General features: G+C 42.3%; 4 protein-coding genes across 8 annotated transcripts in view; 2 read left to right on the forward strand and 2 right to left on the reverse strand.

The window, feature by feature from the left end:
* The window catches only part of iffo2b (intermediate filament family orphan 2b), a 21548-nt gene extending 16006 nt beyond the window's left edge, over window positions 1-5542 (reverse strand). For all 4 annotated transcript variants that reach the window (XM_031847642.1, XM_031847625.1, XM_031847634.1 and 1 more), the window contains exon 1: window positions 4498-5542. In XM_031847642.1, the coding sequence (XP_031703502.1) occupies window positions 4498-4970 (473 nt within the window). In that variant the 5' untranslated portion in view covers window positions 4971-5542. The remainder of the gene's footprint in view (window positions 1-4497) is intronic.
* Window positions 5543-6674: 1132 nt separating this feature from the next.
* On the forward strand, window positions 6675-8982 carry mrto4 (MRT4 homolog, ribosome maturation factor). Its single transcript, XM_031845791.1, has 8 exons — window positions 6675-6761; window positions 7003-7061; window positions 7159-7262; window positions 7348-7429; window positions 7531-7598; window positions 7688-7839; window positions 8192-8268; window positions 8365-8982. The coding sequence occupies exons 1-8, from the start codon at window positions 6734-6736 to the stop codon at window positions 8512-8514; spliced, it is 720 nt and encodes a 239-aa protein (XP_031701651.1). The 5' UTR covers window positions 6675-6733; the 3' UTR covers window positions 8515-8982.
* Window positions 7129-12564, reverse strand: akr7a3 (aldo-keto reductase family 7, member A3 (aflatoxin aldehyde reductase)). Its single transcript, XM_031845780.1, has 7 exons — window positions 12229-12564; window positions 11299-11486; window positions 11093-11197; window positions 10871-10967; window positions 10374-10473; window positions 10092-10221; window positions 7129-9286 (listed from the first exon to the last, which is right to left on the reverse strand). Exons 1-7 carry the CDS (start codon window positions 12521-12523, stop codon window positions 9125-9127), a joined length of 1077 nt encoding a protein of 358 aa, XP_031701640.1. The 5' UTR covers window positions 12524-12564; the 3' UTR covers window positions 7129-9124.
* Window positions 12565-14210: 1646 nt separating this feature from the next.
* The window catches only part of megf6b (multiple EGF-like-domains 6b), a 54780-nt gene continuing 42275 nt past the window's right edge, over window positions 14211-26715 (forward strand). For both annotated transcript variants that reach the window (XM_031845698.1, XM_031845706.1), the window contains exons 1-4: window positions 14211-14663; window positions 16151-16285; window positions 17204-17313; window positions 24618-24722. In XM_031845698.1, coding sequence (XP_031701558.1) covers window positions 14569-14663; window positions 16151-16285; window positions 17204-17313; window positions 24618-24722 — 445 coding nt within the window. In that variant the 5' untranslated portion in view covers window positions 14211-14568. The remainder of the gene's footprint in view (window positions 14664-16150; window positions 16286-17203; window positions 17314-24617; window positions 24723-26715) is intronic.

The raw sequence follows: 26715 nt of genomic DNA on the forward strand, positions 1-26715 counted from the left end.
TCTCTCTCTCTCTCTCTCTCTCTCTCTCTCTCTCTCTCTCTCTCTCTCTCTCTCTGTATCTCAGCAGCAGGGAGTCTCCCACTTCGAGAGGCCCAGTTCAGTGACGCGGCTGCCTGCCAGGATATGGTGCAGGGCTGGCTGAAGTTTGGAGCCTCTGTGCTAGGTGACGGCTTAGAGAAAATCCCTCTCCTGAATAGACGGCCCGGATTATTGGCAGAGCGGGTCAGCACCGTACAGACAGAGACAGGCTGAAGAGCTCATCAGCGCGGCACTCTTTGTGGAGAAATATGATATATTTGAAACACAATGCAGCCTTCAGCTTCGGAATCAAAGTCTACCTCGCCCTGTAATTAGTCGCTTCTTTAATACCAACAACCCTGAATCCTACGTTCAAAAGAGATGCTCAGTTCTGCCTTTCACTGCTCTTAATCACAGGAAGAAAGATCAAAGCCTAAGGAAAAGTGTCTTCGGTGAATCCTCATTGTATTGATCCACACAGCTAAATTCAGCTGTATGTGAATTATTCATGCCCAGAGACGTTTCTCTATACGTCCTGTATCGCCCACATTGTGATCTAGCAGGACAGTTGTCTGGCCTCCATTTCAACTGACGGAATAAACAACCAATTAGGAGAGGCCACTGGTCTCCGGTTCAAGTCTCAAATGAGGCAGAGCTTGTATAGCTGATGTGTCCTATAGCACTACAGTATGTCTAAAACACTGCATTGCACCTTAAAAATTGTATAATAATATGAATCACTCTGCTGTCTGAGTCTCTTTCCTTTTGCCTGTGCAATCATCATCTCCATAGCTGCCTCTCACAGCACCTCTATTCCCCAGAAATGCATGTAAACTAGTCAATAGTATATCCTATGATCTGTGTTCTTTGGAATAAGCAAATAACTACCCGTATCTTTATTCATACAGTATAACTTTAGTCTGTGCAGTCATCTGCATAATAGATAAAGCTGCAATAGCTCTGCACCAACAGCATAACATGTAAATACTAAACAAATGTGGACTTTGCCTTTTTGGCGACAGAAAGGTAGCTGTCACAGGCAGAACACAGTTTCTATCTTACTGTCAAATATGTTCGTCAGTGTCCCGTCCTGTTTTCACGGCATTTTGAGCACAATCGCATGCTAGTGGCAATTACTGGCAGAGACTCAGTAACCCCCAAGTGATACATTTCACAGTGATGCAAAACAAAGAGATGAAAACAGTGTTGATGAGAGCACTGGCATCGACCTTATACCCATTTTCCTTTGCTCGGTCGTTTGTCAGTGTGTGAAGTATGTGACCCCAAAGTCCAGACACTGTGGCCAGAGTGGAAACTCATATAAGCTGGCTGTCTGATTTATGCGGTCCATGCTTGGACAAATGCATATGTACGTGTGAGAGACAGAGAGAGGGACTATGTATGTGTGTGTGTGTGTGTGTGTGTGTGTGAGATCCAGCACACGTTCGCATTTGATGGTAAAAAAATCAGATAAATTAGTTAAGATGGTGGACTAAATCGTTTAAAGAGCTTTTCGAGGTCCCACAAATACATCCAGTAGCTGTGAAAGAACTGTTCTCTTACCAGAAGGATGTTGTATAATGAGAGTATCTGATATGAAAATACTATGAGGGTCAATAAAGGTTTTTGGGGAGATAAACTTTTCTGCTCAGAAAAACTATTACCTGAAGATAGATGAGGAAATATATGAGTGGAAATCAACAGCATGCTCAAACCTTTGAACTATTTAGTGACAATATAATTAAATCTGAATCTGCATATTTCTCGATAAGACAAAAATTGCACATTTTCCAATTTTAAGACAAATCGAAAAGTTACAAAAAAAAAACAACGTAACCAAATAAAAGTAAATCTGTAAAACGTAATCAAACAGGATTTTGTAACTTTTGTTAAAAAAAAAGTTGATACACAGAATAGTTCTGAAGTACTTTCTTAAATGACACCAGTATGTTGCTTTTACACTTGTTTATATTGAAGGTTATTTCCTTTAATGCTATTCATGTCATGAGTTTCATCTTAAGAACACCTTTGTCATCCTGGCTCCTGTTCTTTCACATTCATAGTCCATATTGTGCCTCTTAATTGTCCTTTTTCTGTTATATTTTACCCTTTTAAGCAGCCTTTAAACTTCATAGGTGAATACGTACAAAAGACAAGGAATGACCAATCACACCGTTTTTCCTCAGGCTCAGTGTCTTGATCAGAAAGAGTACATTGTACATTGTGGTATGAATACAAATGACCAAATCAGATATGGACCAGCTGGACATCCATCTCCTTGTGTGTGTCTACGCCCGTAAAGCTTCTATAAATCACTGGGGCAGTGTGGGAGCACGGGGAGGGGGGGGGGCTCCGTCGGGATCAAAGATGCCTTACAAAGCAGTCTGTACGATACAGGGAGGAGAGGAAGGGTGGAGGGGCTGTAGAGGGGTGGAGTGAAGGGCGAAGGAATGGCCGAACACAAAGAGCACAGAACAGAAAAGGCACGGCGGGACGGGGCTCGGGGATTGAATGCTGAAACGTGACGTAGTAAAGAGGATTCAGACTGGGAGACGGAGAGAAAACAACTGGGAGGTGAGCTCAGCAGTGATGTAATTATTAAGCTCAGAGCAGAGAAGAAAGATGAGAGGAAAAGGAAAGGAAAGAGGTTGCTTATCATGATTACTGGGTGATTAAAAAGAGGCTATCGATGTGTCTTGTTCCTCACTTCTCAGGACGTAAAATGAATACAAAGAACATGTTTGACACTTAAGTACTTGTGAGTGTCATTATAGATAAATGTAAACACACATATCACCCAAAATACCTATGCCAATGAATAAAACATGTAGAAAACCAGTCTACCAACAACTCAACTGCCACTATTTTGAGGCATAATATAGGTTTCATGAGTGAATGTGTGCAAAGTGCTGTAGCTTTTTGTATTTTGCTAAAACCCAAATTAAAAAGCAACTGAGACGGCTGTTTCAATGACTTATAAAGTCAGCAGCTCCCATTTTTTGCCAAAGAAGATCCAAAATGTTTGACTTGGGCTGCAGCAGTTTTTAATTTGGCCGGCATCCCAGACGCTGCCGTCCATCTTCTCAAGCAGAAATGCACTAAAAAGGATATGCTAGTGTTACAGAGAATGACTGGACAGGATATCCAGTTCAGAGGAGTGGGAAAGCACACACATTCTGTGTCACTGAGTCAGTGCACTCACAGGGAAGTCGGCCTTCGTCATTGCCGACCTCACCGGGCAGACAGAGGCCTGTTAAAATGCCTCTCGGCTTGAATCATGGCAGCAAACAGAGGCAGGTGGTTGCTTGGCATGTCTCCCCGCCCCGCCCCGCCCCCCCAGTAGCCAAGCCAAGCAGGCCAGTAGTTACGTGGGTCAGCCGGGGACGCTGCAGTCAGTCCTCAAGGAAACACAATTAATGTGACTAAAGAAGAACAATTGGTGGAGACTGAGCCAAGCAAAGGAATTTCCTCAGAAGACTGTGAGAAACAGGATCAGTTCAATTCACGATAAAAACATCTGTGTTAAAATGCTGAGCTCAGCTCTGACATCCTTCATGTGAAATACTACCTCAAGCATAACTCCATCACTGTGATGTCTGTCATCATGCTCACTTTACTGTCAGATGAGTGTCTGGTGACACTGGAGAACCACACCCACATGGGAAGCAAAAGGTCACACTACGAAGTAAGAAGTCGCATCGTGATTGGTAGATGAGAGCAGCTTAAATCTCTCAACCTACTCAGATATCTTTCTGAGAGTTGGTCGAAATGTCATAATCTGTGAAAAATGCCCATCACGGCTTCCCTGCAGCCCAAGGAGACGTCTTCACATGTCCCCCATGGTGTTTGTCCAAACCAACAGTCCATCAACCCAAAGAGGAACCAGTGAAAAGCAGGGAATCATCACATTGGAAAAAAAAAAAGTTGATTATCAGAATAGTTGCTGATTAATTCAGTCGACTTGTCTTTTCAGCTCTAATGTGAACAATTTAATGTGCAAAAAAAAACAACGAGCCTATCGTAGAGAGCAATATTGATTATATGTCTTGATTTAATGTACCGGGTTAGAGCAACGTCTCAGCTTATAAACGGTTACATCTTCAATTAGTCAACCCACTTCTGGCAGTTGAGTGACTGCAGTGCTATGATGTAGGCTTGACGAGAAATTACTTGAATATTCCTGTTGTAGAACTCCCACAGGCTTAACGTGATAGTCTATATTTTACACTGATTTTCACTTTCATTCTTATTTTTGTGAAGCTCCTATGACGATAAGGGCGTGATGATAAGGGCCCACATATAAATAGGGGGCCCACAGCAACATTCTTTCAGGACCTTTAATTACTTACTCCCCTGCAAACGATCATATATAGTCATGTAAATGAGGATGAATCCAGGCATAAAGACTGACATAAATTGCCAGCTTTGTAGAGAAAGTATCAACACATTCACACTAGTTTCACATCAGCCTTTACTCACTTCCTCCTATACTCGTCCCTCTCCCGCTTGACTTTGGCCAACACGTTATACAGAGCCCTCAGCTCTGGGGTGATGGTGTCTATTTGGACCCCAACTCCGTCCGGATGCGACCACGACACCCCGGGCCTGCGCAGGGTCTCAAAGCGCTCCCCTTGCCTCCGGACGTGGGTGAAACTCCAGATGGTTCCCGGCAATCGCGAATCGGGACCGTCCGTCTGCACGGCAACTTCCCGGGCGTATAGGTGTCGGTACTGCGTTTTCAGCTGAGCTTGCTGCAGCTGGCTCTCCAGCAGTTTGTTCCTCCTCTCCAGCTCGTGGACTTTGGCAAGGAAGCAGCGGAACCGCAGGTTGAGGGCTTTCAGCACATGGATGTTGGAGCCCAGGTCGTTTCGCAGGGCGCTGGTCACCGCGCCCGACCCGGTCGGATTGCAGACCGCTCCGGGCGGAGAGTCGGAGAAAAACAGAGAGTTCATGTTGGCAAACAACAACAACAACACCAGTTAATCCAATTATGGCTCTGTCTGGTTTTTAACGCAACGACAAGAACATATGTTGTTTTTATTTGTGCATATTGCTTCGCAAGCCCACTCCCACAGGACGAGTTTCTCCTCACAATGCAGATACTGAGAGTGACTGAGAGGCTGGAGACGGGGTGACCATCACTGTCCCTGCTGGATGTTTACCCCGAGGTACTGACATGGACCACTGCGGCAGGTAAAAAATAAACCCAGAAAGTCCTTTAAGAGGCACCGAGGGCATTATCTTCTGAAGGAGCGAGAGGTTTGACGCAGACCGCAATAAGCACCGCCGGCAGGACTTCCCGTCACCCTCATCTCTGACTTTGCCTTTGCTTTGTCAGTCGCTGCTGATGCTGAGCGGGTTCATATAGCGGGCCGTCGGATGTAGATGGTCCACCTTCTTTCTTTGTCATTGCCCGATGGCTCTATCCAGTCTCTCCATGTGGTGCGGTGGGATGGCAGGACGCAGACCGCAGAGCCCGGCCTCTCCGTGGTGTGCGCGGATCATGTTGCAAAGTGCTAAACTCGGCACTCTCACCAGCACCAGCCCCTCCCATCTCCCTCCCCCTTTTTCTCTCGCGCGTTTCTCTCGCGCACTGACAGCGACGAGAGGACCACGTCCTGGCTGAGGGTATAAACATAAGCCTATAGTTAATAGGATAAAGTAGCCCGGAGGAACAAGAGTGCATATGAAATTCATATAGTTGGACATATATTATTCATGCATTTTGGTTTCTAACTTGGTATGAGCCTACAGTTAACAGCTGAATCATTTCTCAAAATATAAAGCATCAATAACACATACAAAATGTACGTAGGGACTCACTATATAATAGCAATAGCCTGTTTTTTAAGTGTATTCTATAATCTATTTGATAACTATGTTTTAGGGAATAATATATTCATATGTGTGTATTGGTCCACTCCTGTGTGCTGTTTTTACTTCGAAGACACATTTCAATTGCCTTGTAATGAACAATATTTCAGATGTTATGTTTATATATTGCACATGATAGGCTATATTTTATATACTTAAATATAAATAAGTGCATCTAGGCTATAGACTGTGTATATGTCATACACTGTAAACATACAGGCATTTCACTTTTCTCAGAAATATAAGGAAGCTGCAGTACAACTTTTTGCATTAATTTGCATTAATAAAGCACATCAAGTACATTGATGTAGCTGGCCTTGGCATTATACTGTGGGCCTATATAGTTTTTTTGATGCTCATGATGCTCTTCATGCAATCCTTAGGCTGTACTCACAGGGCAAGAGGGGCACATGTCTTGAGACTCCTGACTGCCAAGTGACTCTGCGACATATTTCTAATACTAATAGAAAATATCTTGGTAGAATGAAAATGGAAAAGGGGACATACAGAGACACCCATAATACACCTGACATCACTTTACAAGGATCTCTGAGACAGTTTTATTTTTGAGAGTGATGTAATGCTCCCTTCGCATGTCATTGCGTTGACTCAGTTTAAAAATAAAGAAATAAGGACCATAAATGAAGCTAACATGACCTAGACATGACTCGTATGCTATTTTGTGGGAGCAGTAGTTAATTTATGCATACCAGCATATATTTTGACTTCTTCTTTTATTTTTGTAGTCAGGCACCACATGGTCGGCTTCACCACACCGAAACATTTGGGGTCCTTTTGCTTCACGTGTGCGTCTGCTGCTCAAGCATCGTGAGAGGAAACCATGCCGAAGTCAAAGAGAGACAAGAAAAGTAAGTAACAGTAAAATTACAATATGGACAAACTCGTTAAGCGGCTGAGCTTTTTAACTGGTTGATTGTATGTAACATTTGTGCTCGACAACTGAAAAGTAACGTAAGTTAGTGAACAAGCTAACATTAGCTTCTCCTCCTGGGGGAAACGGAAACATGCTGCGTTGTAACAGCTACCTGCTTGCTGATATTAATCAAGCTCATTGGTAATTGCCTGCTTTCCCCCTGATCGTTCCCTCAGTTTCGTTAACGAAAACAGCCAAGAAGGGGCTGGAGTCAAAACAGAAATTAATCGAGGAGGTGAGTGTCCTGCCACCGCTGTGTGCTATGCTAACCAGGGTTAGCTGAAGCTGCTGACATGTTTCGCTCTAAACTCTTCATCTGTTTGTGTTTTTAGTTTCGGAAATGTGTGGACACGTACAGACACTTGTTCGTATTCTCTGTAGCCAATATGAGGAATAACAAACTGAAAGATATCCGGACAGCATGGAAACACAGCAGGTAACCTGTGTGCTCATTTATTCATTTGTTACATATGCATTTAACACGTGTCTTAGTAAAGATGCTTAACTCTCATCTTTCACAGATTCTTCTTCGGCAAAAACAAAGTAATGGGGGTTGCCCTGGGTAAAGGAGAAACAGACGAATACAAAGATAATTTGCACAAGGTATGTGCGATCTTAAGTGTGGTGATCAGCCAGAAAATGTAATATTTTATTGCAAAGACTGATTTTTTTAATTTTGTTTACTGCCTTTTGATAATGTGCAGGTCAGCAAGTATCTACGAGGGGAAGTGGGAGTGCTATTCACTAATAAAACAAAGGATGAGGTACAAGAGTAAGTTGTGCTTCACTTAATGCACTACAATTTCAGTTATTCTCCAAATATTGTTAAATAGTTAACTAAATTATATTCTCTATCCACAGGTATTTTGATCATTTCAAAGAGATGGATTATGCACGGTCAGGCAACCTTGCACAGATGAACACAACTCTGGACGAGGGACCGCTTGAGCAGTTTCCTCACTCAATGGAGCCCCAGCTGAGACAACTAGGACTTCCTACTGCTCTCAAGAAAGGTAAAATAACAGGTTATGACTGGCATTATTGTATTTATCTCTTTTGTCAACAAATCCCCCTTAAAGACCAAAATCAACAATGTAAAAGTCAATTTCTTTGTTTTCTGACTTCCCCACTGCAACAGTGTGGCTCACTGTTTTTAATAGTTTTGGACAACAATGGAAATCTATAGCACAGAGGAATTTGCTTTATCTGGCGTTGGCTAGTATTAGCCTCATCCTTTAAACATGTTTGAGTGCAACCCCTTTCTTCTCTGAACAATAACCATTGGCACTCTTAACAGGAATAATTTTGTCCATATCAGTTAGTTGGATATGTGATAATCCCGTTTTGTATCATGTGTTATTAAAGGCGTGGTGACACTGCTGAAGGAGCATGAAGTCTGTAAGGAGGGAGATGTGCTCACTCCTGAGCAGGCTCGTATTCTGGTGAGTTCTGGACTGTTTGACTACAAAACATTTTGCCCGTGACATCCAGAACTGTGTTGCATTTGTCTGACTGATCTTCTCAAATTGGCTCCGTAGAAACTCTTTGGCGTCGAGATGGCAGAATTCAAGGTGCAGATCAAATGTATGTGGAACTCAGAAACAGGCGAGTTTGAGAAGATTGATGGTGAGGTAGAGCCCATGCAGGATGATGATGAAGAGGAAGACGACAAAGATGATGCAGAATGAAAACATCTGCAAGGGCAGAAGTAGTTTTTGCCGGCCTTCAACAGCAGAGGGACATTGATGTGGAAACCAGTCGCCCTGACTGCCGGTGCTGACTCTGGAGTCTGTCATCTCTCTTCTCTGTACCATTTCTCTCCCAAAACATGAACTTCTGTCCGTCACCATGAATATAGCTTTGGACTGAGTTGTTGTTCAGTAGTCATGTGGATGCCACTTGTTTTGGTAAAAAATGTATACTAATACCAATGTTGGTATTGCATGCAAGTATTTTGCCATTAACCCAAAACAAATGAGCACATTTTCATGTGTTAAACTAATTTTAAGTGAAAGAACCACTTTGTTTCTGAGAAAAATTGGTTTAATTTTTATTCTAAAAGTAATTAAGGCAGTAAATGTTTTTTTTCCTGAAAGATATCTTCAAAGTTTTCATTTTTACATTTGTACATTAACAATGAAGTGCTTTTGACATTATTTACTGGTCTCAATTGATTCATTCATAAAAAATAAAACCTAGTGTGATTTTAGAAAAAAGGACGTAAGTGGAAATATCTTTATTAGATTTCTTTTCTATTATCTTGGATGAAATTTGATTGAACCGGCAGATTTTGGCTCTTTAACGGAAGTAGCTTGGACACTCGTGTGCTACGAGATTCCAGGCCTCGTTGAAGGAGGCGACCACTCTCTCATCTAGAGGACCCTCCTCTGCAGCAGCCAGGTTTTGCTGAAGTTGCTCTATACTTGACATGCCAATGATGACTCCATCACCAAGATCCCCCTGTAACAGAAGACATTTGTTGTCAAAGAGAAAAATTACAAGTTTAATTTCAAACTGTTGGATGGTATAACATTTTCCAGCTACTGTAAGCACCAAATACAGCCACGACTCTGTAGTGTTGAGGCTAAATATACAACAACTAACCGGGCACTATCGGATGAAAAAGCCAGGATTTTGGTATTAACAAATGGTTAATATGCACAAATCATGACTGCCTATAATTCTACAATTAGCTAGTAAGTTGGTTGAATGTGGGCTTTGTGCAGTTGGAACATAAATGCTTAGTTTATTTAACTGATTATTAATACAGAACTGACAAGTGTTTAAATTATGTAGACTAAATGCTGCTGCATGACTAAGCATTTTAGTCATAATTAGTTGAATTCCTTTAAGTAAAAAAAATAGTGCAAAGTAGGATATCTACATTTAACCCTACAGATAAAATTCCTAATCTCATGTAAATGAACTTGTACTTTTATAGCACTTTCCTAGTCTTCCGAGCACTCAAAGCGCTTTAACAGTACATGTCATTTGTACACTGATGGCAGGGGCTACCATGCAAGGTAGCATGCCCATCAGGACTATCTAATCATTCATACACTGCAGGGACAGCCTACAGGAGCAGCTTGGGGTTAAGTGTCTTGCCCAAGGATACACCGACATGGACTAGCGGAGCCGGGGATCGAACCGCCGATCCTATGATTGAAGGACGACACTGCTCTACCACTGAGCAAGTCGCCCTTGTGGGAAGATGAGGACAAAACATGATCTCATGCCACTGCAGTGATCAATTCACAATAAGTACCTTAAGATGGGAGTGGTGGTACATCCAGCGCATGGCAGCAGAAGTCATCGAGGGTTTCTCTGAGCCGTACGCCGTTTCCAAGGCCTTCAGTACCAAGTCTATTGCCTCAAAGTGACTCTGCTTCCAGTATCTGAAGAGAAGAGGACAGGCACAATTCCTTTCAGTGCTTCATCACTTGACAATGTGCATGAGTGCAGACATGCAGAAATCCTTTACATGCAACAACTTAAAACAAGCGAGTGGTTGGAAAAAAATCTCAAAAGCAAACGGCTGGTGGTTCACCTGTCCCTGTATGCTGAAGCCCAGTTGTTACCAAAGAATCGTCCCGCAGGCTGGGAACCATCTCTGTCTTGGTAATGGTACTTTCCTGTCAGAAGGCCACCTGCAGAGGAGTAATGTCAGAATTCAAGTAAAAATGATCTAGGATTCTACTAGTTATGCACTCAATAAAGAAGACTGAGGCACAGTGACGCTTTGAGCTACAGTAAACGCTAATGTCAGTATGCTAACATGTTGCTGGATGAAAAGTTAAAGGATCACCAAAGTAATCACTATTAATCCTCAACATGGATGTCTGTACCAAATCGTATTGCAATCCAATAGTAAGTATAGTTGTTGAGACATTTCCCTCAAACCACTATTGTCAACCTCATGGTGGAGCCAGAGTCAAACTCAGGGGATCGCCAAAATCACAAGGATTCATCTTTTCACCATTTATCCTCCACTATAAGTATCTACTTTTCAAGTAGCGACTGCAAGGACGGACGGAAGAAATGCACCTGCTAGAGGATTGTACGCGTAGAACCTCATTCCATAGTATCTCAGACATGGCAGCAACTCGCTCTCTACCTGTCTTGTAGTGGCATTGTACATCCCCTGTGAAAGGTTTCAAGAGTCTAAGTTAGGGTACAGAAAATAGTCAAAGAGGTTAAATTCAGGGGAAAGCATTTTAAACAAGGAAAGAAACATAACATGGGGGATTAAATTGAGATGGGAAATACCTGATACACAGAGGGAACAATCCATTTGTTGTGTCTACAGATGCTGGCAATTTCAGACACTTCCCACGATGCATAGTTTGAAAGACCAAACTCCTTGAATTTTCCCTGAGGGCGATAGTTTCACAATGAATTAGAAATGTAATAAAACATTATCAAGTGTGTTTGAAATGACAAGTCATAGAGAGTGAGGTATCTGGTCTCTTTGCCTCTTTGTGGAGCTCATTGCAGGCCCTAAGGGTGTCCTGGATTGGGTTCTGGTGGTCCGGGGCATGGAGGTAGAAAAGGTCCACACAATCAGTTTGCAGCCTCTGAAGGGAGGTTTCCAGCTGAGAGCGCACACTCTCCGGCTTCAGCGTCTTCCCATCCCAGGGGTTGGCCTTGGTCGCCATGCTTACTGTTACACAGAAACAATTAATTAAATGTAAAATGTCATTTATTTACGGGATGTGTGTGGAAGTGTTTTTTTACTGTGGAAAGTGACTGCAGATGAAAACTAGCTCATCTTACTCAATGTAATGTTTCAGCTGATAAAGGTGGAGCTCATTTCAACTACTTTATATACTTTAACCGCTGGGTACATTGTGGATCTCACTCCAGGAATCAGTAAAGATGCATCTTAACCTATAATATTACATCATTGATTTACTTGTCGATTGTATTTTCTATTAATAATCTAAATCGGCAAATTAATTCGAATTATTAGATAAATGCAGTGAAGTGAAAAATGCAATATAAAAGTAGTGGGAAATGGAAATACAAGTACCTCAAAATTGTACTTAAGGACAGTAACATAACTTGAGTAAATGTACTTAGTTACTTTTCACCACTGCTCTAGTAAATAAAAATGGTAACATGCGTCTTAAATATTGTACATGGTCCCTTATAAATGCAATAAGCTCAAAATTAAAACGTTTGATCCGTGAAAAAGTCATAAAACATTGCCCAGCGCTGGCTAACGTTAGTCGCTGGTAAAAGGGGAGCCTGGGCCAGTTTTGGTACCCATGATTCCAAGCTGGTGCCAACCGGGCCATGGGGAACCAACAGTCACATAATCAGTAGCAACTTGGTTGGTCCACTTTTGCAGAGCGGTTAATGTTAGCGCAGGGTCATTGCGGATATGGGAGCTTCTGATATACCTGTTTTCGGAAGATTCATGCCCCCTATGATCGTCTCCGACTTGCCATCCATATACATGAAGGCTGTGTCCACCCGGTTGTGTCCCCTGTCCAGGAACGTCTTCACCATGTCCAGGCTCTGCTCGGCGTCGGCTCGTCCACCGAACGCCATAGTTCCCAGTAAGGAAACCGGCCGTTTAGTTTGACACGACGACATGTTTCGACGAGACACAAACCTCGGCAACTGAGTGAGCACGTCTCTGATAATGTGACTCTGTCCAAGTGTGCACAGCCTTCCTGTCATTACCCACTGCATGCTACAATGCAGCTACTAGCTTGCAGGCGTCTAGGGGTTAAAGGTCGTTGGAAGCGTCGTATGGGAGCGTCGTAAAATTACTCAACCGGTTTAAAACGCAACATGTGTCGACTGAGTAACGTCGCATATTTGTCTTATTTGCTTGGCTGTAGTTCAGGCAGTGCAAAGTGCGTGTTCTGTGACCAATTCCTGTTGTTCTGGACATGTAAGTTAATATTTTTTCAAGTTTCTTCGTTGCATCATTTGTGCAGCGGTTGTCACTCTAGCTGGATGTAGCATGTAGTTCTTAACTTTAACCACAAGGTGTCAGTAAATTACCACACATTTCTACAAACTGTGCTCATGGGTTTCTCCTGCATCCATCAATGTGCAGACTGCATACATGATAAACTGATACGGTAACGTAAACATTAAAATGTATAGTTTTTCCAGTGCATCCTGGATAAAGAACCTTTCATATGAAGCCTTTGTAAGCTCCCAGAGTCTAAGAAACCAAGTGTCTCTACACTAGAATAAAACCCAAGGTTTGCTGTAAGTTCAATAGTTTGATTAAACACATTTGTTTAAGAATGTCCACCATGTAACCATAAAGATATTGAAGGTATTACAATCTTCTATGAAATCTGGAGAAATATAAATTGTCTGGATATATATTATATATGTGTAAAATGTGGCTTTGTCTTTAATCTTATTATATCTTTAATATATATATATATATATATATATAGATATATATATCGTCTACAGAATGCATATGGTAATAGCTGAGCTCTTTTCCAATCAGAACCTTTAAGAATGTTCTCCCAAAAAAGCTTTTCCTCTGGGAGTAATTTTCCTTCTTTCTTTGAATATATATGTTTATTTAGCATTCATGATGTCAATAGATTTGGTGTAACATGTCAATACATGTTACACCAAATATCTCAGATGAGTTCCGATATGTCTAAGAGCATCCGATCTAATTCAAACAACATGCTGTGGAGCTGGTAGTACAAGCGGTGACCCAGGACTCTTTAGGGTCATGAACACACATGCGCGCAATGAAGCCTTTGTTTGGAGAGCAGCAGTAGTCGGTCTTGGCGGCTGACCCTGTGACCGCACCATCAGCGGTTTGCCCCGCAGAGTGACCACGAGCTGCTTCAGACTCAACCCCAAACATCCTCTGTTGCTCCGCGCGTGATAGTATATCACTCCGTTTTTCTAGATCCCTTTGCGCACATGTTGCTCTCCATGTGCGCTCATTTCTCAGCTCCGCGAGCTTTGTTTTCATCAATACGCGCACATTGAACTAGATCAATGCAATATTGTTGAAAGGATTGAATATCTGCATGCAAAAAGTAAATGTATAGTGTAAGTCTTAATATAAATATTACAGTTAGGCTAAAGTTGTTATCGGCGTTGCGTTGGTCCGTTTTTAAAACACTTGAAATGACTGCAGTAAATGATGCAGGAGTGAGACAAGAGCACTAAAAATCACTGTTAAGAGGAACGTTTGATGCGACGTCCAAAACAAAATCTGGACCCAAAGAAACCTCCGATGTCCCCGCGTGTGAGTGCCCTTTGCAGACTGCAGGGTGTCTAGTGTGCGTGTTTCAGAAGCTGCTGAAGCTCTGAATAATAAATGACATCCTTTCCATCCTCCCCCTCCCAAACCCCTGCCATCATTACCAAGTCAATGGAGGGAGGCAGAAAGCGCTCAGCCTCCACGACTTCGTGCCCGCCAGTCCAACATGTGCAGTGAAGGAGCGTCGGTGAGCTGCAGTTTTCCGTCAGTGTCACACACACCGGCTGCAAGCGACAAAACGCACCGCATGTGATGGCTATAGGTCATTTTTTTGGAACGCGCTGATCATTTCCACGCGGAAGATACTTTATGCGCTTTTCAAGTTTCTCCCAGTTAAGCGCTCGGATTTTTTTATTTGGTTATTTATTAGGTTACGTTTTTTAATGGTTAAACCGGTTAGAGATACTCACCTGAGTAATACTCATGAATGAGTTAACGAGATATTTATTACATTTTTAAAACTGATCCAAGAAGAAGAATCATGGATACTAGTGTTATTTTTTCCTTTTTCCTAATATTTATTATAGAGGCTCATGCATTGCGTTATGGCATCACCAACAATCTCCAACCTTATATGTGAGTTACCTTTTTTATTCCTATGTGTTGTTGCTTATCGGCTGTTTAACTTACTTCTATTTTATTAGTAGGCTACACTGTTTCTTTAGGGATGATGTTTACTCTTCATCTTGCCTACGATATTTTTACAGACTCACATTCGCTTTGGAGTTTGAGAAAACTGCTAGTTCACCTGCACATTCAAAAACGTGTGTCTTAAGACTCAACCAGAGGCAGAAAACTGAGTCTTGTGAAGTTTTTTTTTTTTTTTCTTTGTTATGGCTAGAGGTATCCCAGCTGGGTGAACTATTTTGTAGATGCTGGATGATTCAATTAACTGTTGTGCACTCTCATCATGGGCTTTATTGGCTTCCATGCCATATCACTGTAATTAACATGATTATACATTAGCTCCATGTGGATAGTCTGTACTGCATTCCTGTTAGTTTGAAGCCCCTCACAGCGAAGAGCCAGTATTTTAAACATATATGAAGGAGCTTGAATTATGTGAGAGAATATTCTCTGCTGTTGCCGGTCTCTTACAATAAGGTCTTTCAGTTTTGTGAAGTGATCGTGATTACTATCGTTTATGAGAAGAGCAGCTCGATGTTGTCTTAAGATTCCTGCTGATCTCCGTATGCAGAGCCCGTCTGTCTGTCTGTCCTTGGAGTGTTACCAACGGAGTAAATGTTTCAAAGATCACGATGAGCTTTTTTTGACGAGGCTCCTCTGTACGCTGCAGCAAGTGATGTGAAAGACGTCAGTGGCAGGTTTGCCTGTTAACCCGGGCGCACTTTGCGTAAGGAGGACAAAACATCACAATTAGAAAGGCTTGTCGTGTTTCACCTGGGGGCGAAAAATGTCTCCTGTTTCTGCTGACATTCAGTCTCGTACGTACAAGTGAAAACATGCACATTCTACCGTATGTCCAGTGAAAACACTAAATGTCTTGTGTGAATTGTCTGGAAAATTGTGGCATGTTTTTGTGTTATTTTGAAAATATTGTGCAGTGAAGTGGTTACTGTTTACAGACGTTGTACATCATATGTTTTTGTTTCCTAGAAAACCAGTGGTTCACATCTAAAACATTTTAACTTTAGTAACTGGAAATGTAGTTTCTCTTTACATTTGGAGTAGAAGATATGAAATAACAGGAAATCCTTGCCACTTTCATGCCAATGCCACCCTCTAAAAGACTTTCAGGAAACAATTTCAGATGAGTACTGAGTTTAGGTTAAACTGCAGGTAGCATCTTGTGCGGCTTAGAGTTCTGAAAGATAATGTATGAGGAATTCCCCTTAAGTCTTAAAAAATACCATCATAAGCAGCCTTACACCTCAGCACAGGTAATGCCTTCACAGGCATTACTAGAAAATGCCTTGTAAGCTTTGTCCATCTGTCTTTACTGCAACGTTTCTCACAGCATTCATAAATTGCCCCGCTGCCATCTGTACATCTGTAAAAACATTTTGACACCTTAAGTGTTTTCATCACTGCTTTCGTTTCAGGCCCAATGTGTGTGTGGAGAGGGAGGTGACGCTGGTCGCCCAGAGGCAGCCGTGTGTGCAGGCCTTCACACGCATGGTTAAAGTGTGGAAGCAAGGCTGTGTAGGACAGTCATGGTGCATGGGATACGAGAGGAGGTGAGTAATGCCTCTCATTTGTTGTCTTTCGACACAAAAACACTCCCATCTTCACCCGCAGTGGATGTAGTGCTTTGCTGATTAATCTCTGGCTAGTGCAAAGCATTAATTATGTCTTCATGAGTCATGCAAGAATCTATCAGAGCGGGTGTGATCCTTCATTTGACTCCACCTCCAAACAGAATCAAACGATGAGCTCCTTGACTTCCTCTTTCCTCTCAGTCTCTCTCGCTCTTGTTCTGTAATCGCAGCTTTGAACCTCTCACACAGTTAAGTGCAAGGTGCGACCCCTCTTCATCGGGGTTACCAGCTATTTAACACCCAGGCGTCTTTGCAGCCAGCATTCCTGTGATGGAGCGTCCCAATGCTAACATTTTAGCCTAACTTTTTCTCACTTTGCTGCTCACGCTCGCTTTCACGTCGTTATTTACCGTGTTACAAAGTCAAAGGCTGCTTTGAAGGTATCCAAAGCCACAATTACTCGCTTTAAACAAAAACGTGTTTCCACAATGCGTAATGGCCGTGGAGCAATGAGAGGGGTCCCAAAGTACAGGGATAGGCACCGTCCTCTGAAGTTGACTCTGCCAGTCTCACTATAAAATGGCGCCTTAAAAGTCTGGGAAAATGTTTGCTGAACATCATACTGTGTGTCACTTAAAAGGCTGTGAGTCATTTGATCAGATTACATGTTTGTTTTTCCTAATCTCATGGTATTCAACCACATGAAACATTAAAAATGACATGTGATATGTCAGATAATCCCTTTGTAAATACCGTACACACGTTCACTCACACACTACTGTTTTACAGTGGAGTACAACAAGAAACCCTGCATTTTGTCAGTTCTTGTTGTATTTGTTTTATAACTTCAACAGGTTCGATTGGAAGTTTTTAACCTGATGTTTGTCATGTTAACAGGACAGCGTACTACACTGCATACAGACAAGTCTACAGACAGGATTATCAGACTGTGTACAAGTGTTGCCCTGGATGGTCTCAACTTAATGGAGAAGCAGGCTGTCTGTATCGTAAGTATCCTCAACTATCCAGATTTTACTACTTTCTACCTCTTCAATTGGAAAAATCTAATTTATCAGGTTTGCGGTTAGGTATGTTTACTGAAAGGCAATATGTCTTTTCCTGACTCAGCAGGAGGAAGGGTGCTTCAAACATCACCTCACCCTTGGCACAGACCTCCGAATGAAAGGTTTTCAGAAAAAGGTCAAAAGGGTCAAGAGATGCTTTGCCCATCCAGACGCCTAAGCAGATGTTATCAGTCAGTGCCATGTCCTAACTACTTGTGTTCTTACAACAGTCCCACAAGGTTTAGATGTGGACGGTGGGAAAAAAAATCTCAAGTGTTGAAAGACTTTAAGTGTTGACATTCGCTCTCAAAAGAGGTTTGCGTTGTAGTTTCTTGTTCTACTCTCAGCAAAAAACAATTACGATTCAGGTGAGGTCATGGCTCTGTAGTGCTCCTTTAGTTTTAAACAGATAGTTTGTCTGGCAGACAGCTTCTACTAGGCGGGATATTTACTTTAATACATTGAAACTCCAAACGGACCCCATTGCCCCTCTAGCTGTGGTCCCATGTTTAAATGTTGGCTCTCCACCATATAGTCATGCCACTCTTCTCATTCAGACGTGTGACATGGCAGTGCAGGTCAGAGGATGTTTACCCCAACCAACCACAGTCAAGGCCCCCAAAACAATACCCATCAAGTCATGGTGGGGAGACCACCTGCTGATATGCACAAAAAAACAAAGGAAAACAAATATGAATCTCCCCTCTGTAAATTCCAATCCACGGGTCCATGTATGGAAGAGTAGTTCTGTTGGTCACACTGGGGCTGCCAGTAGCTCATCTCCTTGTGGATAAGCTTAGCTTCACACCGCTGAGACCAAGAAGCCTCCTTTGATGGGATTTCACAGCCAGTGATCCAGAGCACATAGCCTGCATACCATAGACAGACCCTTGGCAAAGCCTTCCTGTAAATAGTTTGTCCCCTGTCCGGTTGACTGACACGAAAGTTCCCACTTCCTTACTCTCATTGCTCTACCTGGAACTGACCCGCGTGCTCAATGGCCAGTGCTGACACCAGTAGTACAGGCCCATTACATGTCCGGGAAAGCCCTCAGATGGGAAGTGGCTGGGATGTGGAGCGAGAGAAGATCTCCTGGATGTGCCTGTCATCGGTGTCTTATTATGGCATTTATGTTCTCTTCAAAGGGCTCTTTGTTTCCACAGAGAAGGTTATGGTATTAAATTATACAGTACAAAGAAGCATCACACTGTCTGCTCTGCAATGAGTTTGGTTTGTTTTAAAACTCCCATAAAGAAATTTCTTATAAATGCATTCCTCAGGACTGTCCAGTGTTTCCCCTCACTTAAGTAGACAGGAGGTTTTGTTTCTCTTTTTTCCACGTGACAATGGCTGCCCTCTTCGACGCGAGGCAGGGCTTTTATCTCTGTAACCAAAGGCGTGGCAGCACTTTGAGATGGGACAAACTAATCACCCTTTTCTCTGAGCCATTGAACCAGGATAAAAGGAAGCTCACACCACAATCCTCCCTCTCCCACTCCTGTGCACTTTGCTATGCACTATCTGTACTGTACCTCAGTCAGCACAATGCAATCTGTGGGGCTGTTTTCAACAGCGCCTCCAACATCCAAAAAGAAGAATCTGCTCTGCAGAATGTACAGCTTTAGCAAATCCCCCCAAAAAACCCCAGAAGAAAGGGAGATTGGGAAGATGGGAATGCTTTGTGTTTGAGATAGTGATTTAGTGTCTAGCACTCCTGAGTTTTCCCTCCGTCTTGTGTTGTCCCTCTTCCTCTTTCTCCGTGTGTGTGTTCCCTAATAAAATGTCAGTGTAAGGTAATTAGGCGAATGGCTTCTGGCTATTGTGAGGTAGTTGAGCAGAATTGGGCCTCTAATCATGTTGTCCACACAGTGGCTTGGAAGTGGCTAAAAGTCGAGTAGTTTGTCCTTCCTATAGTTCACCTGTGATTCTCTTCTGCCTCTATATCCACCCATTGTACAGATGTTGACATCCTGTCACAGTCTTGCAGTGAATGGCCTCAGTTGTTGTGCTCTCCAGCAGTCTTTGCTCATTATAATCAGTCACATGTTTGGAGAGAGAATATAGCACAGCACAGCAAACGTCTGGTTATTTTTTGCTATTTTGGCCCCGACCTTGTTTACCATATCTTTTTGTTTCAGGCTACCATCATCTAATTATAACGGTTTATGAGTTTTCCATTGAGACAATAGCATTGATTTATGGTTTTTGTGTCCAAGTTCGGATGTTTTCCAGCATTATTGCGCAAAGACAATATAGAAATGCAGCAAATCCTTACCTTGGAGAAGCTGCAACCAGAGAATGGTTGACATTTTTGCTTAAGAAATTCCTTAAATGATTAACTTATCAAAATAGTTGCAGATTGATTTTCTGTTATATTAGAGAGCCACATCTATTCAATGTTTTTACAATACATCTAATGACTTCTAGTCGAAAGAAATTCAGCCAGGTGACTTGTGGAGGCAGAAGGCCTTTTAAAAAAAAAAAAGAAAACAGCGGTGACGTTTGTGTGTTTTGTAAAGACTCCAATTGGCTCAAGACTATCTTGCTCTCCTGAAGGTGAAGAACTCTTGACTTTGTGATGGCGACTTCCTCCAATTAAACATTTGGAGGACCACTCAATCAGTGAGTTAAACCTTTTACCTCAGCAAGGAGCCACGGGCCGAGTGAGGATGGACGGGGTTAGGCGGGAGTGGAAACGAGCAGTTATGTTGATTGACGGCAACAATAAGCTTTGTGACAGGGGCTGAGGGGCAGTGACAATGTCTCCTCCAGTTTGTCGTCCTCGTTAACTCCTGAAGAGGAACTGGCCCCCTTTTGTGGTTGAAGCAGGCAGGCGAAGGTAGCTACATGTGAAATAGGCACAGTAGCCAGAGAAGAGGAAATGGTCCTCTGTCTATCTCTGTGTGTGTGTGTGTGTGTGTGTGTGTGTGTGTGTGTGTGTGTGTGTGTGTGTGTGTGGAGACGGTATCGTGCATAGCTGATCACAATAAGATCCAGACTCATACAGAGAAAAATACAGAAATCAACYTTAGACATAACATTATGCATAAAACAGCAAAAACAGTGGTGGTTTAGTTTCTATCAAAACACGGCCTCTGGTTACACTGACATGCGTGTTTTTCTTTTTAATCTAATGAGTAATGTGCAGCAGAGGTTGTAAGGTCAGCATGATACTAAAAACAAATTGAAGCTGCCACATTTTGTGGGACTACTGTTCCCAAATTATTAGTTTACTCTCGACATCCTGAGGTCTGTTTGCTAGCTGGAAGAACTTGCAATAGGAACAAATTGTAGAATCACATTTATTCTAGTATGATTCTGGCGAGCAAACATGACTGTCAAAGACAGGAAGTAGACACAAGGAGCTAAAGCAATCACATGACTTCCTGTCTAGATGCAGATGTGGTTTTTTTTTGTGGAACGGTGAATTTAGTCACGTGAGCCAGTAGCTTATACAAAGTATGAACAAGCTGCTTGTTTTTAACATTTGTGTTATTTGATTCCTATTTGGTCTGAGTGACATGCATGCCATTATCATGTTTAATCCACATCTCTGTTGCATTAGAGCGAGTAAAAGAGCGGAAACGTACGAGGCAAATGATGACCACGACAGGTGTTTTTTATTCGTGCATACTCTTTGTGATGTGACTAAATGTCAATATTCTCATCCACATAGTTGGAAATAAGGATGAAAATGTATTTCCCTCGCAGGAGTCTGTGTCATTTACACATGAATAATGTAGGGATGCCCCAGATATTCTAATTGCAAGGTTGTGCATGCTCAGACATTTCTTTGCAAAGCGTTACTGTGCCTGCTTTGTCAAACCGACCTAGCGTGTGGTTCAAATGGTATTTAGAGTCTTTCAAAGAAAACTGTCAGAGATCATCTAACATAGCTGACCCTGGTTTTCACGCAAACTCTTTGAAATGACACATTCCTTTGCACAGCAAAACATGATTTGTTGCCTCAAAATACAGTGCTCGGCTCAATGCGTACCAATTGTGGCACCAAACGGAGCCCCGAGCGCTGGCCTTTGTGTCTGTGAATTGCCCTAAATGTGGTCACCCTCTGGGTCGCACTCCAGGGGTTAAACAGATCTGACGGAGCCTAAACAAACACTGGGCTGTCTCTACGCTGATGTGGTTGGGCCCCCTCACAAGCTGTAAGGGTGACACCTGCTCGTTGTTTTTCAGTTTCTCGGCACGAGTCGCTGACCCCTGCGTCTTCTGTCTCTTTTTTTTGGTGGGAGCTGCTAATCCTCTCGAAGACGGTGTCTTTGTAATAGAGTGGAGACATTCCCAGCGACAGATGAGAGTGAGTTTTATGCCGCGCTGCATGGCACATTAAGAAATGATTTCAGGGAAGATTAAGCAGCGTAAGGAGCTCAGGATGGGGGCGGCCCAAAAATGCCCCGGTTAGCTGCCAACAATCCTGTGTGTCTCACATCTCAGAAGGGGGAATGTACATTCCCCTGGTTGTCACTTAGCCATACTACCCAGAATTGACTCTGAGAGACATCTGACCTTTTACTTTGTAGCTGGTAATTAAGTTAATTTAAGATTTTTTTTTACCACAATTTAGTAATGTCTCAATAATCTCTCACAGCTGGTGGTAACATAATTGTACTGAAGAATTTGGATCTTTTTGCAATTAAACCTGACCACTGAATTATGTTTTTCTTCTTTTCTTCTGCTCGTCTGTCATCTGTAGCTTTCACCACACCATCATTCCCTCACATTAGATAATCACAGAAGTGGGGGTAGTTATGTATGTTGAACTAATACAGTGAATTATAGCTTCTGTAGCCACACAGTCTTGAGGTACTGGAAGTCATCATGGACAGATTAGCAGCGGTGAGATGGTCTTCCTGTTGGAGTAGGATTTCAGCGGCTTCACAAACAGGGAAAGACTTTGGTCTTATAGGTATGCAGAACAAGAACATGGATGTATTTGACAATGTGCATCAGTTTGGGGAACCGCTGATGTTTGCTGGGGTGTTTTATTTTAGAGTCAACAAGTGACAAATAGCCTTGATGTCTGTTTTAGGTTGTGTGTGCGTGTAGACTCCCTGGATGGTCCAACTGTCGAGCAGGTGTCTGAGGATGAAACCAGATGACAGGCGGATGTTTAGACTGAGTGCCGGTCTCCAAGGAGCCCTGTGAATCTACCGGATGAAATTACTCCGGGCTCATCTGTGATTATTAGAGAGCACTTCGTCATAGAAATGATATGTTATTCCCCTCTGCTTACACGATACGGTTGAAGCCAGGCTGTAGATATTCTTTAATATGTTTTTATTTTCACAGCCTGAAGCGTCTTTTTGTTTCTTAGCTGATATGTTGTACCTTTTAATTGCATCTCAGTTTAAAGTATCTGGGGTGGATACAAGTAGGGCTGCAGCTAATGTTTTCTTTCTAATGTAGTCCATAAAATGTCTGAAATTACTTTAAAATGGCCGTCACAATTTCCCAGACCTCAAGATGTATTCAATTCTATTTCTCTTGTCTCATCCACATAGAATAGAAAAAAGCAGCAAATCTTAACATATGTGAAGCGACAAAAAGGGGCAACATAATGCCATAAATACAGACAACTATTGAATAAGCCAAAAGCTGAATTGAAAACATTACATTTGCTGCACTCCACATGCAGACACAATGAAGGGTTCAAGTGATACTGAAGGCAAGAAAAGGGCAACGGGTTATTTTAAATTCACACTAGCCGTGTTTCCATTCACTTATTTCTATGCTCATGTTGAAATATTGCATCAGAAAAGCTGAACACGTAAAAATTCAATAAAACTTTAATAATAGCATAGTGAACATTTAACTCGCATTACTGATCAGCTGTTTCCACTGTCAGCATCTTCTCGGATATTAACTTAATGCTCGTCTTCGTCTCCAGACGAAACATGAATCATGGCCAATAGTAGTCCAACAATTAAGACGTTCTCAACTGATACAAATTCCTGAAGATCTCTCTCCATTTTTCTCTTGTAAATGAGTTAGCCAAGCCGACTTGTTAGGTTTCTGGTTCGCAACCTTTACTTCTTCTGATTACTAGTGGATTACAGTCTTGCTTAGCCTATAGCTCCAACTTCTGACCAAACTACACTGTAGCCTAGTTTAATCGCTCCAAAGCAGTTGATGGAAACGCGTCAAATTACCTTGACAGTTGAAGGGAAACCTGGCTCATTTCTGTGTGAGCTGTCCTGCGCACATTGATTAGAGGCATTGGCATCAGAACTGGTAGGGCCTGGTGTGATGGGTGACCATGCCGGCTCTTGTTGCATTAGATCTGCAGAAAAATACATATCTGGCCGAAGACGCACAGTTAAACTGGCATTCGGAGGCTTTCTTCACTCAATCCTCATGTTGCCAGTCAGGAAAAGCAATGATAGACATCAATCCTCTGGATCTGTCGGCACTAAACACTGTACTCTGCTCAGGAGAGTGCAAACAACAGGCCTGGCTTAAACAGCTGTGTCTTACTTAGGAATATTAGCCTCGACGCACGTCAGATAAGAACACAGGCAGCGAGACTTCAGCACACACACATTTTTAGGTGAAGGACTGTCATGATTTATGTGAGTCTTGTTAGCATAGGGAATGTGATGGTTCACCTCTGAGGTGGATTCACATGTTTAAAGCTACCTAGTTTATATGTCCTGGATTCATTGAATAAACCGTCTTAACTAGCGTGAGCAGTACAGGGATTTATGGAGACAGGGCCGCAGGCTTCAAGAGATGGATGAGCCACGCTCACCCTGTGGCTCTCTGATTTTATCCCATGATTCACCCACTGTTTGCAACAATGATCAAAGTTCAGTTAATTAATCAATCAGGTCATTCTCAGGTAACTACCGTGCAGTAAAGGGGCCACTTTTCCTTTAAAAGTCATGCAAGCTGTTGCCGCCACTCATTTTAAACTCTCTGATTCTGTAAAAATGGAGTTTAAAAATGGAGTGTAGAAATGTCTTTCACTTAGCCAAAAGCCTGCGCCTCAGCTCCAAGAGAGCCAAGTGGTGGATTCCTCTTACATTGGATAGTGTGAATGGAGGAGAATCAAGGTTCCTCTTTAGTCAGGAGCGAACATGCCGATGATAAGGCTTTGATAGAAAGAGGTCATCGTTTGAAACTGAAGATGTTGACATCTCATGATAACAGCCAGGTGTCTCTGCTTCACTTACTATTTTTTTTATGTCCTCTTTTTCTACCATCCTGTCTGTCCACATCCACACGTGCAGCTGTGTGTAGCTACGGTGTGTGCTTCAATGGGGGCCAGTGTCGGGTCGGGTCTACTCAGCTTTGTGACTGTCCTGCAGGGTTCAACGGACCCAGCTGCCAGTATGGTGAGTAGAAACATCCTGACTGTGTTTCATATTCAGAATCTCTTTTCATTTGTTTGATCTCTATTTCTTTCTTTGACCCTTCTTTGTACTTTTATTTTTTTATCTGCCATTCTAGCTATTTTTTGGTATGAGAGTGTAAGAATTAACGTCCCTAAGAGAATCATGTAAAAAATACTGTCACACACTGCACAATTATACAGAGCTTTTACACACGTCCATTTTCCATTACTGTCAATGGATACAGTATGTAGTTACAATAAAAGCCTTCACAGACACATTGAAACATATTTTTTGGCCCTTTGCTGGATCCTACAATTCTGCTCTATTTCAGTCTCCAAGCCTCCCCACTGAACTTTGAGTGATCGCCTTCCTCTACAAGTGAATGAAAATCTCCTCACATCAGCAGTTGGCTCCTTTGCCAGCAGCCCAAGCATTTTATCAGCATCTCCATTGTTGAATTTGAGCTGTTGAAGTAAAACAGCGGAGGACTCTGTTGTTTTTCTGATAACACCACACGACAGGAAATTCCTCTGGTGTCAACATTTTTTTTTTACCAGAATCATCCACCGGTCCATAAAATTAGGCCCTCCTGGACACTCTGTTGCATAAGTCAAGTTCAAACTGCGGTGACAATTGAAAATGATGCTCTCCTTTTGTCCCGGTGGTCTGTCCTAACTTAATGCTCTCTGTCCAGCATCCAGGAGCTCCAAATTCATCTCTATCACCTTTAGCTATACCTTCACCTCCTGTTGAAGGACTTATGATCAAGCTTTGGGACTTGCAGCACTGACAGCCCGTCTATATGATCAGAGCTTTCTGTGGTAGCTAAGCTGACCAGGCTTACTTCTGATTACTTCATGCTTGAATAAAATACTTAATTCTAAGGACGGTGGACCCAACACACATGCCCATTTAGGTGTTGCTTAAGACTATTGGTTGCTATTTTTGACCAGCAACATTCTAAGGTCTCTTGACGAGAGTAAATACACTTAAATTGCAATTGGTGCAATCGATTCCTCTATTATGGTAATAAGGAGTCTTTCAAACTCCTTCGACCATCAGCAGTAAATGAAAGACCATTGAAATAGACAGGTGTGTGCAATTATGTGTCTGTTAACTGATCCATGACAGATACAAGAAGAAATGACAAAGCTGTTGGTATGGATGCTCCGTATATCAGGAAACAAAGAAAAAGAAAAGAGGAAAGAAAACACTATCTTATTTATTGGTGTAGCTTCTGTGTTCCTAATATCTGATGAGATACGGAAGATGAGTTCTTGTGTCTGACTTCAAAACCATTGCTAACATTTACACATCAAATACATTTATTGGAAGGAAAAAAATCAGTTGAGACATATATAATTAAATTGAATCAAATGAAAACACTTTTCACTTTTGGCTTTACAAAATATACAGTGCTGTCAAAACTCCAGTTTTACTCATGCCGTTGCCACGTTTTAATGCTTTTGTTTAACTTCTCATTTTTAAATGATCAAATAAAACATAAATCCTGGATGATACAATATTTGTCTGACACTTGATTATATTCTGTTGTGTTTCTAACACCAGAGGTGCTAGAGAAGAAGCTAAATAAGACAACATTTGGTGAAAACAACGCTAGTAAAGCCAATTGTAGTTCAAGGTATGTTGACTCCACCATCTTTCCAATCACTATATAGTTCCCATCCTTTCGGTTTTGCAGCCAGGCATCCCCTGAGCTTCACTGTTTGATATCAGCTCATACATTCCCCCCCCCCCTTTTCCACCCACTGAGATCCGCCACATTGTTCTGCATTGTGAATAATATCTGTCATCAATGGGTACCTAGGGGCCCTTGCTGGTGGAGGGCTATGCAGCAGACCCCCACGCCTTGACCCTCCCTCTATTGGAGGCTATCAGTCCGTAAACTATCTGGCAGTTATATTGCCTTGTGATTGGCATAGAATGGGCTGCTGGATGAAGGGCGTGGGGCTGTCACTGATGTAACATTTGG

The sequence above is a fragment of the Anarrhichthys ocellatus genome, unplaced genomic scaffold, assembly GCF_004355925.1.
Source record: "Anarrhichthys ocellatus isolate YVR2014 unplaced genomic scaffold, GSC_Weel_1.0 scaffold1, whole genome shotgun sequence".
Classification (NCBI taxonomy): domain Eukaryota; kingdom Metazoa; phylum Chordata; class Actinopteri; order Perciformes; family Anarhichadidae; genus Anarrhichthys; species Anarrhichthys ocellatus.